This window comes from Brassica rapa, chromosome A06, assembly GCF_000309985.2.
Source record: "Brassica rapa cultivar Chiifu-401-42 chromosome A06, CAAS_Brap_v3.01, whole genome shotgun sequence".
In the NCBI taxonomy this organism is placed as follows: Eukaryota; Viridiplantae; Streptophyta; class Magnoliopsida; order Brassicales; family Brassicaceae; genus Brassica; species Brassica rapa.
Genome location: NC_024800.2, coordinates 27,544,746 through 27,560,463, shown reverse-complemented (window position 1 = coordinate 27,560,463; position 15,718 = coordinate 27,544,746). Strand labels below are relative to the sequence as shown.

The 15,718-nt window shown below is 33.7% G+C and overlaps 4 protein-coding genes across 4 annotated transcripts; all 4 read left to right on the top strand.

The window, feature by feature from the left end:
• Nucleotides 1-24: 24 nt before the first annotated feature.
• LOC103827732 (60S ribosomal protein L32-1) lies at nucleotides 25-1,158 on the top strand. Its single transcript, XM_009103264.2, has 3 exons — nucleotides 25-215; nucleotides 639-820; nucleotides 882-1,158. Exons 1-3 carry the CDS (start codon nucleotides 126-128, stop codon nucleotides 1,009-1,011), a joined length of 402 nt encoding a protein of 133 aa, XP_009101512.2. The 5' UTR covers nucleotides 25-125; the 3' UTR covers nucleotides 1,012-1,158.
• Nucleotides 1,159-1,338: 180 nt separating this feature from the next.
• On the top strand, nucleotides 1,339-4,437 carry LOC103827731 (pentatricopeptide repeat-containing protein At5g46460, mitochondrial). The gene is made up of 3 exons (XM_009103263.3): nucleotides 1,339-3,924; nucleotides 4,009-4,106; nucleotides 4,208-4,437. Exon 1 carries the CDS (start codon nucleotides 1,397-1,399, stop codon nucleotides 3,518-3,520), a length of 2,124 nt encoding a protein of 707 aa, XP_009101511.2. The 5' UTR covers nucleotides 1,339-1,396; the 3' UTR covers nucleotides 3,521-3,924; nucleotides 4,009-4,106; nucleotides 4,208-4,437.
• On the top strand, nucleotides 4,407-10,980 carry LOC103827870 (disease resistance protein RPS6). Its single transcript, XM_033272350.1, has 4 exons — nucleotides 4,407-4,877; nucleotides 4,969-5,271; nucleotides 5,367-5,774; nucleotides 8,906-10,980. The coding sequence occupies exons 1-4, from the start codon at nucleotides 4,437-4,439 to the stop codon at nucleotides 10,085-10,087; spliced, it is 2,334 nt and encodes a 777-aa protein (XP_033128241.1). The 5' UTR covers nucleotides 4,407-4,436; the 3' UTR covers nucleotides 10,088-10,980.
• Nucleotides 10,981-13,309: 2,329 nt separating this feature from the next.
• On the top strand, nucleotides 13,310-15,552 carry LOC103827729. Its single transcript, XM_009103262.3, has 9 exons — nucleotides 13,310-13,736; nucleotides 13,815-13,942; nucleotides 14,028-14,099; nucleotides 14,179-14,318; nucleotides 14,402-14,516; nucleotides 14,611-14,691; nucleotides 14,770-14,907; nucleotides 15,023-15,110; nucleotides 15,203-15,552. The coding sequence occupies exons 1-9, from the start codon at nucleotides 13,475-13,477 to the stop codon at nucleotides 15,331-15,333; spliced, it is 1,155 nt and encodes a 384-aa protein (XP_009101510.1). The 5' UTR covers nucleotides 13,310-13,474; the 3' UTR covers nucleotides 15,334-15,552.
• Nucleotides 15,553-15,718: the final 166 nt, after the last annotated feature.

Sequence of the window (15,718 nt, the reverse complement as noted above, 5' to 3'; positions counted from 1 at the left end):
AATGGGCCATAACGTGGGCCTAAGCCCAAATTCATGTGTGATCAGAAACCCTAGCGTCCACCTATAAAATGTTATTTGCGCAGTGAAGGAGAGACGCCTTCGAGATCTTCACGCAAGAAGCAGAAATGGCGGTTCCGTTGCTAACGAAGAAGGTCGTGAAGAAGAGGTCTGCCAAATTCATCAGACCCCAGAGTGATCGCAGAATCACCGTCAAGGTACCAACTTCTCAGTTCCTTTTCATTGCTACTAGCTCATTTAAACTTTCGAATTGATTGGACTATTGATCTTGGTTTGATTGAATCATGGTGATGTTTGTGACATGTAGACTATTGTTTCTAATGCGATAATGATTATTTATTAAAATGTAGCTTGTTAATTTTTTCTAAATATGTAACAATGCCCTTAGGTATCTGGTGGCTAGAATTTAACTATTGTTTCTGGTCACTTCGTTTTTTTTCTAGGGCATAAAGTAAAATCTCTTACAGGTCTTGCGACACAGTTTGCTTTAGTTCCATAAGCTTACTGTTACTTTAATCCTGTTTACATTTCAGATTCTCCGACAATCTACTTAATTTTTCATAACTGCATTGTTCCTTTTTTTAAAGCTCTGACGTGGTTTGTTTTGTTATTGTGTTCAGGAAAGCTGGAGGAGGCCAAAGGGTATTGATTCCAGGGTGAGGAGGAAGTTCAAAGGTGTCACCTTGATGCCCAATGTTGGTTACGGATCTGACAAGAAGACCCGTCACTATCTCCCCAACGGTTTCAAGAAGTTCGTTGTTCACAACTCTGCTGATCTCGAGTTACTCATGATGCACAACAGGTACATACTCTGATATATTATTTGCTAATGCGGCATTCTAATGGTATGTTTGGCTTGGCAGGACTTACTGTGCGGAGATAGCTCACAATGTATCAACGAAGAAGAGGAAAGCCATTGTGGAGAGAGCTTCCCAGCTTGACATCGTTGTTACCAACAGGCTTGCTAGGTTGCGTAGCCAGGAAGACGAGTGATGGATGAAAGCCCCTATGTTTCTTTTATCTGTCATTATTGGCAATTTCTCAGTTTATCATAACTTCTTTTTGCAGATTAAAGAGTTGACTGAATGTTTTTATGGTTTCTGGTTTTAATATATGACCAACTCACAATCTTTTCTTACATTCAACAAAGTATTATACACAAAGAATCATAACGGATCAAATTTCAAACCTTCAAGTTTGAGTAGAAACGATACTTCCAAAATATAACGCTTCTAACGTGTTCGGGAAAAAAAGAAGCCTCGTAGTTATTATTGAGATCAAGAATATAACTCAAAATCATTGAACCGGATCTTAAACCATGTGATTTGGTTAAACCGTTAGTAAACCGAACTAAAATCTATATTGTTGTTATTCGCCAATGTTGAGTATCGTAGAAATGATGAGAGGCGCCATTTTTCAAAGATTTAAACTTCGAGCATTCTCCTTCCCCTGCCTTGATTCTCACGTTGTTCATGGGAGTTGCTACAGAAGCTTCTCAGCTGCCACAGAGCTCCGGAGTCGCGAAGTTTCGATATGTAATCACTTGCAAAACCGTAGACTCGACGAGGCTCGAGAGGTTTTCAATCAGGTTCCGTCTCCTCATGTGAGTCTCTACACCAAGATGATCTCTGGATACACGAGGAACAACAGATTGGTCGATGCGTTGAATCTGTTCGACGCAATGCCTGTGAGAGATGTTATCTCATGGAACTCGATGATCAGTGGCTGCGTGGAGTGTGGGGATATGGATACTGCGGTGAAGCTGTTCGATGAAATGCCTGAGAGAAGCGTGGTTTCGTGGACAGCGATGTTGAATGGGTTTCTTAGGTCTGGGAAGGTTGAGCAAGCGGAGGGGTTGTTTTATCAGATGCCTGTGAAAGATACTGCAGCGTGGAACGCGATGGTTCATGGGTATTTACAGTTTGGTAGAGTAGACGATGCTTTGGAGTTGTTTGAGAAAATGCCTCGGAAGAATGTGATTTCTTGGACGACGATGATCTGTGGGTTAGACCAGAATGAGAGGAGTGGAGAAGCTCTTGTTTTGTTCAAGAACATGTTGAGTTGTTGCATTAAGGCGACTTCAAGAACATTCACTTGTGTAATCACTGCATGTGCAAATGCTCTAGCGTTTCATATGGGTTCACAAGTTCATGGCTTTATTATCAAGTTGGGGTTTTTATATGAAGAATATGTATCTGCTTCCCTCATAACGTTTTATGCAAACTGCAAAAGAACAGAGGATTCGAGGAAAGTGTTTGACGAGAAGGTTCATGACAAAGTTGCTGTGTGGACTGCTCTATTGTCAGGTTATAGTCTGAACAAAAAGCATGAAGATGCCTTAAGTGTTTTCTCAGAGATGTTGAGAAACAGTGTCTTACCGAATCAGTCAACATTTGCTAGCGGATTAAACTCTTGCTCTGCTTTAGGAACGTTAGATTGGGGTAAGGAGATGCATGGCGTTGCAATGAAACTTGGTTTAGGAAATGATACCTTTGTGGGTAATTCTCTAGTTGTCATGTACAGTGACTGTGGGAATGCAAATGATGCCGTTATGGTGTTTACTGACATCTTAAAGAAGAGCATTGTCTCGTGGAATTCAATAATTGTTGGCTGCGCGCAGCACGGGCGTGGTAAATGGGCTTTTATCATATTCGGTCAAATGATTAGATCAAACAAAGAGCCAGATGAGATTACTTTCACTGGCTTGCTCTCTGCTTGCAGCCACTGCGGGTTTCTACAGAAAGGAAGAAAATTTTTCGAATACATGTCAAGAGGACCAAATCACATCGATAGAAAGATTCAACACTACACTTGTATGGTAGATATCTTGGGAAGAAGCGGGGAATTGAAAGAAGCAGAGGAGCTTATCGAGAGCATGCTTGTGAAACCTAATGAAATGGTTTGGTTGGCTTTACTCAGTGCTTGTAGGATGCATCATGATGTTGACAGAGCCGAGAAAGCTGCTGCTGCCATTTTTCAGCTGGACTCAAAATCAAGCGCTGCTTATGTCTTGTTGTCTAATACATATGCTTCTGCTGGTAGATGGTCGAATGTATCGAAATTGAGAATAAAGATGAAGCAGAAGGGGATAATGAAGAAACGTGGGAGCAGTTGGGTTGTGTTTAAAGGGAAAAAGCACGAGTTTTTCTCAGGTGATCGACCAGATAGCTTGAGAATATATGAGAAGTTGGAGTTTCTGAAAGAAAAGTTGAAGGAGCTTGGCTATGTACCTGATTATAGATCTGCTTTACATGACGTTGAAGACGAACAGAAGGAAGAGATGTTGTGGTATCACAGTGAGAGGCTTGCTATTGCGTTTGCGTTGGTTAATACAGTCGGAGGAAATGCAGTCACAGTGATGAAGAATCTACGAGTTTGTGAAGATTGTCACGCAGTGATTAAGCTGATCTCAAGAGTTGTGGGACGTGAGATTGTTTTAAGGGATCCAACTCGGTTTCATCATTTTAAGGATGGGATATGTTCTTGTGGGGATTATTGGTAGAAATTAAAATGATTTCTCTTTACAGATAACTCAAGACACTAATGATCTGCGCTGCAGCCAAACCCGGAACGTTTTCAGGTATCAATAGTGACGCAGAACGTCACAATTTGATTCAGGAGACGTTACTATTCAATGATGACTGAGAATTGAAATAAGTAACTCGATTCGATAGTTTTGTTTCGTGTACTTCTAAAAGTCGCTGGCTGTATAACTGGTCCAGGTAGAATAACGTAATGACATGTGGCTTCTGAGTTCTGATTTTTGTAGGAGGAGTTGTCAGTACTATCATTTTCTCTGCCTTCACACTATAACATTGAATCCAAATTATAAGCGGGAGCGTCTCAGAACTAGAACGAGGATCAGATGAAGAAGTAGAAGTGGAAGTGGAAGTTAAATTGTGAAAGGTGTGTGGTTAAGATATGTAAGAACAATTACACCTGGATGATTTATTATATGGTTTCATGTTTTGGGAACATATGCGGGTGCAGAATCTGAACAGTACCAGAACCTGGAAAACTGCGATTTGAGACCCGACGATGAAGTTCAGAGCTCAAGTTTCAAATCCTTTGTGCTCAGATAGCTCCGGGTATTGTCTGTTTTTATAGCGGTAACTATATATAACTGCGTAACAGGGCAGGGGAGCATTTAACTAGATGAACCAAAGAACATATTCTTCCATGAATGCAGATGGAGGTTGAAGCAGCAGGTTTATTACAGAGCGATTTCCCTACTAATACTCGGAATGGTTATACTGACCAATTTCAAGACAGGTTATGGTGCTGAGAATTGATATTCCATGTGGATGACTAGGCCTTATAGACTGAAGCTACTTATTTAAAAGTGTGTTATGCAAGGGTTTTGGACCTATAACCTCCTATTCATTCAGAAAGCAAGATAATAATAGTTCTTGTGTTGAATGTCTGCCGGTAGTCTTCCTTTGGGTCTTAAGGTTTTGGGTGCATACTTACGAGGTAGGGACAAAGAGGATTGGATAGATATGATTCCTAGCCTTCGCAGTAGGCTGAATGGAAAAATTGAGAGGACACTAATAGTCAGCTATGAAGGGTTAAACAACAAGAAAGATAAAGCAATATTTCGTCACATTTCATGTATTTTCAATGGTGAACAAGTTGATCACATCAAGATGCTACTAAAAGATAGTGACTTGGACTTTAATATTGGGTTTAAAAACCTTGTTGATAAGTCTCTTGTACATGTAAGACGGGATAGTGTTGAGATGCACTGTTTGCTACAAGATATGGGTAAGGAGATTGTCCGTGCACAGTCTGATGAGCCTGGAGAACGAGAATTCCTTATGGATTCGAAAGAAATTTGCGATGTGCTTGAAGATAACACTGTAAGTTTTTTGGTACTTGAATCATTTGTATATCACTTTATACGATTAAAATCATATAATCTTTGAAATTATATTTGTATTATAATCTCAGGGTACTAAAAAGGTTTTAGGTATATTATTGGATATGGATGAGACTGATGAACTGCATATACATAAGAATGCTTTCAAAGGAATGCGGGATCTCTTCTTTCTAAAGATTTATAACGCTAAGAAATGGGACAAGAAGATAAGATGGTGCTTACAGAAAGGCTTTGACTATCTGCCCCCTAAACTTAGATTATTGAGGTTGGATGGATATCCAATGAAATATATGCCTTCAAATTTTCGTCCTGAAAACCTTGTTGAGCTTCAAATGTCAGAGAGCAAACTCCAAAAGTTGTGGGAAGGAGTTCATGTAAGTCTTTAATAAAATTACTATTGAGTTGTAGGTGCTTAAGATTATATATTTATAGATGCTTTCAAGTGACGTGTGGCTCAAGTATACTTCAGTCACTTGCAGGGCTCAGGGTAATGGATTTGAAAGGATCCAAAAATCTGGAAGAAGTACCAGATCTTTCTATGGCCACTAATCTCCAGATACTTGATCTTGATTATTGCTCGAGTTTGGTGGAGCTTACTTCCTCTATTCAGCATCTCAATAAACTGGCGCAGCTGTGTATGTCATGCTGTGAAAATTTGGAGACTCTTCCCACAGGAATATACCTCCAATCTCTTGATAAGCTTTTCCTTGACGGATGCTCGAAGCTGAAGATTCTTCCTGATATTTCGACCAACATCTCAACGCTTATTCTAGACGAAACAGCGATTGACGAGTTCCATTTTATCTTTCGTCTTAAGAAACCCATAATTCTTGGTTTCCGCAAAACGAAGATTGAGAAATTGTGGGCTATAGAGCAGGTATGTTCTCTATCTTAGCTTATTCAATTCAATAACTACATTGAACATACATATTATCTTATATATGTAGTAATGATATGTGGATACTACAAATTTTGTTATGTTCCTCAATTAATATATAAAATTTTTTGAGTTTTTTACATATTCTGAAATGATAAAATAATAAATATATATGAAATAATTTAGAAGTTAATAACTATGTAAATAATTAAATTGGTCCGAGCACATAAATTAAAATAATCACCCTTGTTTACATACAATTACTTTATGGTGAATAAATCCAAACAATCACTTTATTTATTTATGTGGTACATAATTAAATTTACATGATATTCACATAGATATGCAGTATATTTTTAATATGACTTTCTATTCAATGATTTATGGTCACAGGTATTTTTTATAACAAAATTTTCAATGTTGAACTTTTAATAATTTTAGTAATTTAAAATAAATCCTTTACAAAAATACAATGCAAATTTTGAAATTTAAATATTAATTCTAAATACTTGTTCAATGGCAGATTTTAAAATAAAAATAATTATATATTTTTATATGCTATATAGTTTAACTTAAACGATATATATATTAATATGAATGTCTATTAATTATGGCTTCCCACTCATATGATTTTATGATCATTTATATTTAGGCATAAGATTTATTATTCATGATTAGGATCCGATCCGATATCTACAAATCCACTTCAAAAAGGATATATGGGGTGCTCGGATCCAAATTCGAATAGTAAAATCTTGGATCCGGATCCAGATATCGTGACTTTTAGGTTCAGATGTCCGGATCTGGATCTGTGTTTTTAAAATATATCAAATTTTAGTTTTATAATTTTATTTGATAGATTAATATTTCTACACAAAATTTGTCTTATAATATTATATTTTATTTTAATTTTAATAATATTATATACATATATGTTATAAATTTTGTATAAATATTTAACTTATGTATTATTTTTAAAATTTAAGTATTTTGAAAATCTTTTTTTTTTGTAATTATTATTTTTACAGTTACTAGTACCCGCGGATAGTATAATTAATATCTGGACAAATATCTGAAATCTAGATACCCAAACCCACGTATCCGGATTTGGATACTAAATCCACGGATCCGATAGATACAGATACTTTAAATTTTTCAGATATATGGATCCGTCATACAATCTATTTGTATCTTGTTATAAGGAAAATATTAAATCATCAAAAAAAACTTAAACTCTAACTCTACATGGGTATGTCCCCTAAATACTCATCTTTTCATTTTAGTCACTAAATTCTAAACTCAAATTTTAAATATATATTTATTATATAATTTTCTTTTAATTTAGTTAAAATTATATTATATTTAATTAATAACTTAGTTACAAATGGGAGTATAATAGTCAATGTATCCTTCAATAAATGTTATTTTAACGGTTTTCCCTTATATGCTATCCCTTATATATTAAAAGATAAACATTGTAATAAATGTGTTCACACTAAACTAGACATAGGTCATGTGTAGAAGCATTGTAATAAACGCGTTCACAATAAAATGGACGCATGTCACATGTAGAGAGCTTTCTCAGCCAAATTCTACATAAATATGTTCACACTATGTACTTTACGTTTTTTTTAATATAAAACTCACATACATGGTTCTTCTTTACGTTATTTTTACTGTTTACAAATAGAGTTGGACAAATTATTCATAAAATTTGATTTGATTCGTTATCTGTTTTGATTCGAACCAAAAAATCTGGATATCCGTTACTCTACGAAGCAAATCAAATACTAAAATGCAATGTCCGTTAAAAAAAAACAAATCACAAATATCAATATTTATAGGAACGGATTTCCAACTTGATCTGTTATATGCATATATATATATATATACATATATATATTTAAAGAATTATATATAAGTTATATATTATAGTTTATATAAATTTTACAATATTTTTGTTTTTAAATAAATTCATTTTAAGAATTTTATTTTCATGTATTATTTTGAAAAAAAATGTAATTTAATATTAATTAACAATATCTTTATATATTTATCAACCATATTTATATACTTTTACATACACATACATGTGCACATTGAAGTGAGCACCTTAATAATTTGTTTGGAAGTTAAAATATTTTTTTTCTTAATGTTTCTTTCACTATCGACCAAATTGTAGTAAAATAATTTGTCTTAATAATTTTCTTTGGGCAATTCTCATAAAATAGACCATTTTCAAGTTTTGGTCACAAAAATAGACCACAAGGAAGAAAATGACCAAAATATTTCATTTAATAAGAAAAAGGACACTAATACCCTAGATATATAAAAAAAATAAAAAAAAATAATTAAATAAATAAATAAGTTTTTTTTTATAGTTTTAGATTATATGTTTTCAAATTCAAACTTTTTTTATATAAATATTTTTTTGAATTTTTTTATTTTTTTTTTTTTTTTCAAATTTTCTTTTTGTAATTCGAAAATACATTTTGAAACTATTTTTAAAATTTTATTTTCAAATTTTTAATATTTATTTTCTATTTTATAAAATTTGAAACCTCAAACCTAAATTCCCACCCCTTAACTCAAAAACCGTAAGGTTTGGATTAGTTAACCCTAGGGGTATAAATGTATATTTACCTCTTTAATGAAATATTTTGATCATTTTGATTCTTAGAGTCTATATTTGTAATATAAACTTTTTTAGTGTTATCCTAGGGTATTTCTCTTTTTCTTCTCTTCTTTAACTATTATTTGTTTAGAAACTATAATATGAAATTATTGGTGCGACATCACGACTATCTAAGATTTATAACATGAAAAGAAACAAATAATAGTAATTTCTGATTATCACAGGAAAAAAAACAAAAACATCAAACATTTTAACCGAACAAACCAAATAAATATTGATTTAAAATGATAGTTATATTTTAGGAGATTAAAAAAACAATCTAAAACGAACCGATATCCAGATTAAACAGATTAATGTCTCCTTATTAAAAAAATAACAAAACTAATAATCACATTCCGCGGGTTATTACCTAGTTTTAGTGTTATTAGAGAATATTTTCTTTTATTAGATATTATCTCAAAAACAATCTCTAAATTGTTGTTGTTTTTTTGTTCAGCCACTTACATCAATCATGACGATGCTGTCTCCAACTTTACAGAGATTGTTTCTCTCGGATATCCCAAGTTTGGTGGAGCTTCCTTCCTCTATCCGCAACTTCCATAATCTTGATTGTCTGAATATTACAGAATGCATAAATATGAAGATTCTTCCCACTGGTATCAACCTTCAATATCTCTATGACCTTACACTAAATGGATGCGTAAGTTTGAGGACTTTTCCTGATATCTCAACCAGCATAAAACAGCTCAAACTAGCCCGAACAGGGATTGAAGAGGTTCCTTGGTGGATCAATAAGTTCTCTAAGCTCAAATACCTAGGAATGGAGAGCTGCAGCAACTTAGAACGTGTATCCCTTAACATTCATAAACTGAAAAAACTTGAGGGAGTTGACTTTTCAAACTGCGGGAAATTGACCGAAGCTAGCTGGATTGATCGTCCAGATAATCTTTTCCCAAAAGTCAGTACCATCAATTTCATCTGCAACAACTTGGATCCAGAAGCTCTCCTTCACCAACCTTCATTTATTTTTGAGAAATTGATCATGTCAGGTGAAGAAGTGCCGTCATATTTCACTCACCTTACAACTGGAACCTCCTCCTCTTTAACCATCCCTCTACCTCCTAGTTCTATCTCGCAACCATTTTTCCGCTTCAGGGCTTGCGCGTTGGGTTTTTTCGACTCTTTGCACACAGATCGTATTAAAGCAGTATTTATCCGTGTCAGCTGTCTGTTCAGAGGCATATTTGGGGACAGCTTTGATTCTTTTGGCGAGCAACAAATCTTTTTCGCAAGGGATAGTCATCTGTTTATATTGGACTGTCGTGTCCCTCTTAACAAAGGCAGTGCTCCTATATCTCATCTAAACTACGATCACGTGGAAATACAACTCCATGTAAGTAATAGAATGGACGCTACATTCAGATCGAAAATATTGGATCCTGGGGAATTGCATCATCTGATTAATATCAGTGAGTCCAAGTTCAACTTAAAAGGATGGGGTATAAGACTTGCTGAGGACTGCTTATCACAGAAGAATCAACTTGGTAATCCAAATACTCTTCCACGAGTTTGTGAACAAGAGAGTCGAGACAGTTTTGAAGAGATAGAGAAAAACAATAAGCGAATGCGGGTAAGCCTCAAGCATGACCTGATGAACATAATACTCTTTCATCAATAGATCACTGAATTTATTTCTTTTACTTCTTATTTTGCAGATTACGTGAAAGACCACTCAAGACCTGAGAGGAATACATGAATCCAGTTTGAATATTTTTAAATCTTTATAAGTTTATAGTGATTTACAAAGCATGCCTGGACTTTATAATTAATATATACTTAGTATTACCACCCCGTGCTACGGGCAAGCTTTTGGTTGCAGTTATGTTTTGTCATAATAAAAGTGAAATTAAAATAAATTTGAAAAAAAAACATTAAACTGTTTCGATTGAAAATATTTGTACATAGGTTTGATATCCAAACCCAGTAGAAAAATGAATGCTCCATCTAAAATAAAAGAACACATTTTAGATTTTACTTTCTTTTTGTACTTGCATTTTTAGATTCTTCTCGATCTCCTTCGTATTCTCTACATCCAAAACCAACCTAAAACTTCAAAAAAATTTTTTTTTTTTTTTGAACAGGACCTAAAACTTCAAATATAAGACAGAAAACATGAATAAAACAGTCGACTAGTATACAATAAACTCATAAACAGATTTTAAAAATAGTTGAATATATATGTTAAGAAAGCATAATTGTAAACCATAACAAACATATTTGTGAATTCTCAATTTATACATAGTAGATTCAGATATACTTAGGATGTGACTGGTAACCATCATAGGAACAATAGGAACGGATAGAAAGGAAATGAGTAGGAATAAAATTTTAGGAATGATGGTTCTTTGTCAAAATTAATGAAGAATAGATTTGTTCTATAATTCTCTACGAACAAAGGAATGAAGGGGAATGAAAAGGAAAATTCATTCCTCATGAATGGTAAAAAATTTAAGGAATATTAAAGAACATAGTGTTCCTCCTCGTTCCCTTGGTCACCAGTCACACCCTTAACATTTTTCTAAGTTTCTCACAAAGCTCTGAGTTTTTTTTTTGAAGAATGAAGTTGATACATGAATTTTCTTAAATACCATCATCAACCTGAATCATACACAAAAATTAAAGCATTAGTTATACGAATATAAATAACGTCTGCCCGATCGTCCACGACTAATGGACCACCCATATCCTTTCTCTTGGTTCATGGGCATCATCCCGTATAACAGGCGGTGCATTATTTTTTTCCGAAGGCTCTAAATTATTGTTTAATGGTCCTGCAATCATCACCCGACTTTTCCATGTGTTTTGGTCTCACTCGCACGGTATCGCGAATCACTTCCCTATAGATCACCAATCTTTTTACTACTCCAACCCAAGCACGCTTAACCCTAAAGTTCTAAACGGATGTAGACGGAAAAGGTATGTCGATTTTGGTGACATAAGTAACCAAATCAATTTTCTTAAGCCTTTCCACATATACCAAAAATTGAGATATTACAATCACCCCCACTCACAGAGCGCAATGTCCCCGTTGCGCACCACTCACAGAGCGCAATGTCCCCGTTGCTCAAAATCATTGTTTACTGATCCTGCAATCACCACCCGACCTTTCTCCGTGTTTTGGCCTCACTCACACGGTATCGTAAATTAATTCCTGATAGGTCACCCATCATTTCACTACTTCAGCCCAAGTACGCTTAACCCTAGAGTTCTAAAAAAATTTGTGATAAAAAAGGTAAATCAATTTTGGTGATATAGGTAGCAGAATAATTTCTCTTAAGCCTTTCCACATATAGCACAAATCACGATGTTACAATAATTCATTGCGTAAATAGAAAATTGTTATATTTTAGTTTTTACAAAAAAAAATTCGCTCATTATATTATATAGTTTATAAATATTAAACAATTGATCAAACATTATTAGTCTTTCTAAAATTTTGACAATGAATTACCATAAAAAATTATTTGTAATATTTTTTAGATTATTTGTTAAGTGATGTTAAATGGTTCTAAACTTATTTGAACTTTGAGATCTAACTAAAATTAAAAAATATCGACCAATTAAATCATAACAAATTTTTAAGACTTGAGCAGTAGTAATCGACACATAATAAAAACTATTTAAATGATTTCTCATTAATTTAATATATAGAAGGATATACACGATGTGCAGCTTTTTTTTTTTTAATCAGTCCAGTCTGACTAAATCTCAAAAGGATTTAATCTGAAAATCAAACTTTTAGGCTTCTGCATACAAGTCCAAATTCAATATTTTCAGAACTAAGCAGGTTGGACTTGGCCCTAATTAATCTTCTAAGGCTAATTCTAATGGGACACCAAACCAACAAATTTGGTATAATTTCATTTCTAGTGACACATTAAAAATTACATTATTCCATCAAATTTGGTGTAGAATGAATAGTATTACATTAACACCAAATATTTAATATACATATTTTATTGTGTTTCATTTAATAATATTATTTGATTATTATTATTAATTAGTTTAAATTTGTAACTAAATATAAATATACTGTATTATTTGTAAATTAAACTACTTTATATAATTAAAAAAATATTTTTAAGTAAGAAATCACTAAATGATTGTAATCATTTACTTTATATTGTAAAACAATAAAATATCAGAGAACTTTAATATTTTATTTTAAATAATATAAAATTTTAAATAGTATTTTATATAATATATAAATTAATAATATAAGCTGGATAAGATTAAAACTCATATTAATTTTGAAATAAACACTCAAAAACATAAAGTAAATATATTATTTTGTTATGTGCTTTTCATAATTAATAATTTGTAATTTTTGATATAATATTTAATATAAAATAAACACATAAAAAGAAGTGTTAAACCGAAAATATGAATGAAATAAGTTTTATAAACATAAAATTTCAAAATTTAACAACCATTATATCCAAGTGTGATATGATAAAATAATGATCTACTAATTATAAATAATAAAAATATAAAATTTACTAAAACTGAAAACATGAAATAATATATAATATGACTGGAAATGACAATTTGACATCAAAACACGGTGGATATGAATGATGACCAGAGAATGATGAGAAATAATGTATTCCTTAATGTTCATATAAAAAAACCACCATTCACCAAAAATAATAATTCCCTCTCATTTCATCTTTTTTTTTAAAGAATTAAATTGCAAAATTACTTTTTGTTAAATTTGAGAAGAAAAAAACCAATTCCTTTTATTCGTATTATTTTATTCTTGTATATTCATTTTCTATTCGTTCATTTTGTTTTCCGAATTTTGTTTTTCGAATGATCGACCCGGCGTAATCAACTAATCATGTTCCTAAAACTAAATTCGGGTTCAAAATGGGTCAACAGAAAGCCCATCGATTAAGCGTCAACATACAGTTTTTGTTTTTTTTTCAGGAAATTATTATCATTTTCCTTTTGCTCTCAACTCTTATTTTCCAATTTCAATTTTCTCATCCTGAACCCCTCAAAGATGGATTCGATACCAAGGAAGCGACCCAAATCGGAGTCCAAACCCCCAAAACGAAACCCTAAATCCTCTCATTCTCCGATCAGATCACTACTCGAGCCACCGCAAAGCTTCTTCCCTTCCAAGGAAGAATTCATTAAACTCCTCACGGTCTTGCTCATCGCTTGCGCAGTAGCATTCACCTGCAGTTTCCTCGCTAAGCATCTGGACTCAGACCCTAAATCTTTCTGCGACAGCGACTCAGATTCCGTCGACTCGGATTTGGGTAAGCTCAAAACTCATAAAGTTGATGTCTTTATGGTTGAATCAGTATGACGGTTCTAACTCAATTTCATTGCCACAGATTCGTGTGAACCATGTCCGGTTAATGGGGAATGTCACCAAGGGAAGTTGCAATGTAATCATGGATACAGAAAGCAATGGACTTTATGTATAGAAGATGGAGCTATCTATGAATCAACTAAGAAACTGGTAACCTTTAGAACAAAAAAAAAAACACTTTAGATGTTTGTGTTGTTGATTATTACATTTTGCTTTTGGTTGTGTTGTTGATCAGGTTAGGCATTTCGAGAGAAAGGTTTGTGAGGCATATGCTCTTAATGAATGCTATGGTACCGACACCATTTGGGTATGCTTCTGCTTCATCTTTGACTATAGTGTTGTTGATTATCATTTTGGTAATAGTTTGTGAGGCATCTATCTTTTAGGTTCCAGAGAATGGTGTTTGGAATGAGCTACGTAGAAACGGTTTCATGGATAACTTAGACGAGTCTGCTTACAATTTTGTGAAAGCAAAGGCAGTAGAAGCTGTGGCAGCGTTGCTAGAGAAAAGGATTAATGCTAATGGGTTAGTATTTTTCATCATTGGATAGGACTAACTCTTGAAGTTGCTTCGTTGCTTAAGATTTTCTTACTTCATATTATGTGAAGGATCGATGAGTTGAAGTGCCCTGAATTGCTAATGGAAAGTTACAAGCCTTTGACTTGCCGCGTACAACAATGGCTTTTACAGCACATTGTTATCGTCTCGTCCTCATGTGCAATGGTAATCTATTCGTAGAAAAAAAGAACATGTATTTGAGTAGTTTAGTGTACTTGATCAACATCTTCAAGCTTGTTCACAGTGTTGAGATGTACAGCTTGTTACCTGCGCAATATTGCTTAGGAAAATCCAGCGGAAGCGACGTTTTTCAAGTAGAGTTGAAGAACTATACGACCAGGTACACCTGCAGAATCTCGATTAATCAATTATCAATTGTCTTTGTGTCTAAGTCTTTGTTTTGAATCTGATACATTAGGTTTGTGACTTTCTGGAAGAGAATGCAGTGACATCGAACTCTGCAGACAGTAACTGCGAGCCTTGGGTTATCGCATCACGGTTGCGTGATCATCTCCTTTTGCCTAGAGAAAGAAGAGATCCTCTCTTATGGACTAAGGTATCCTGCTTTGTCTCATACTCCAATCCTGTTTTTTCTTAACCATGATCTCTCCTTTTCCTCTTTATGTTGGATCCTGAGATGGTTATTTGTATTTGTGGTTGATTATTTATAGGTTGAGGAGTTAATACAAGAGGATTCACGTATAGATAGATATCCGAAAATCATAAAGGGTGAACAAAAGGTTGTATGGGAATGGCAAGGTATGGCATCAGCATAGTTCTTTTTTATCCTCTTTTCACTCGTAGATTTCTATTCATAGAAAGTTGTTTTCCTCATCAATGAATGATTTCAGTTGAAGGTTCACTTAGCTTATCCAAGCTAAAGAAACGGCGAGAGACGCAGAAGAAAGTTAGACAAATCAGTGACTCGAACACAATTTTGCAAGATAACTACAACAGAAGAATCGCAGAGGCTAGCTCTTAGTACATTTACGACAAAGACCAATATAGAAGCTTGTTGGTGCTTGATTCTTCAGGTAATGGTAAAAGATACAAGAATGCAGGGAAGCATTGTTGATCTTTCCTTTCTGTTGATTTTCTGTTCATGTTTATGATTGAAATTGTATTAGATGAAGAAGAGTAGTTAGTGTCTGTGACTTCTTGAAGTTTAGTTTTGAATTGCACTGGTACGGTTACTATGGTACAGTTCCGGTTTAAGTTGACTGTGACAGGGGTTAACTAAAGGAGATGCGATTTTTGAAGGTCTTGTTAAAATAGAGATTCAAAAAACGAAAAAGAAGGAAGAATTTGATTTATAAATATACTTAGGTTTACGAAGTGGTATTACTTTTGCTAGTTAATGGAACACA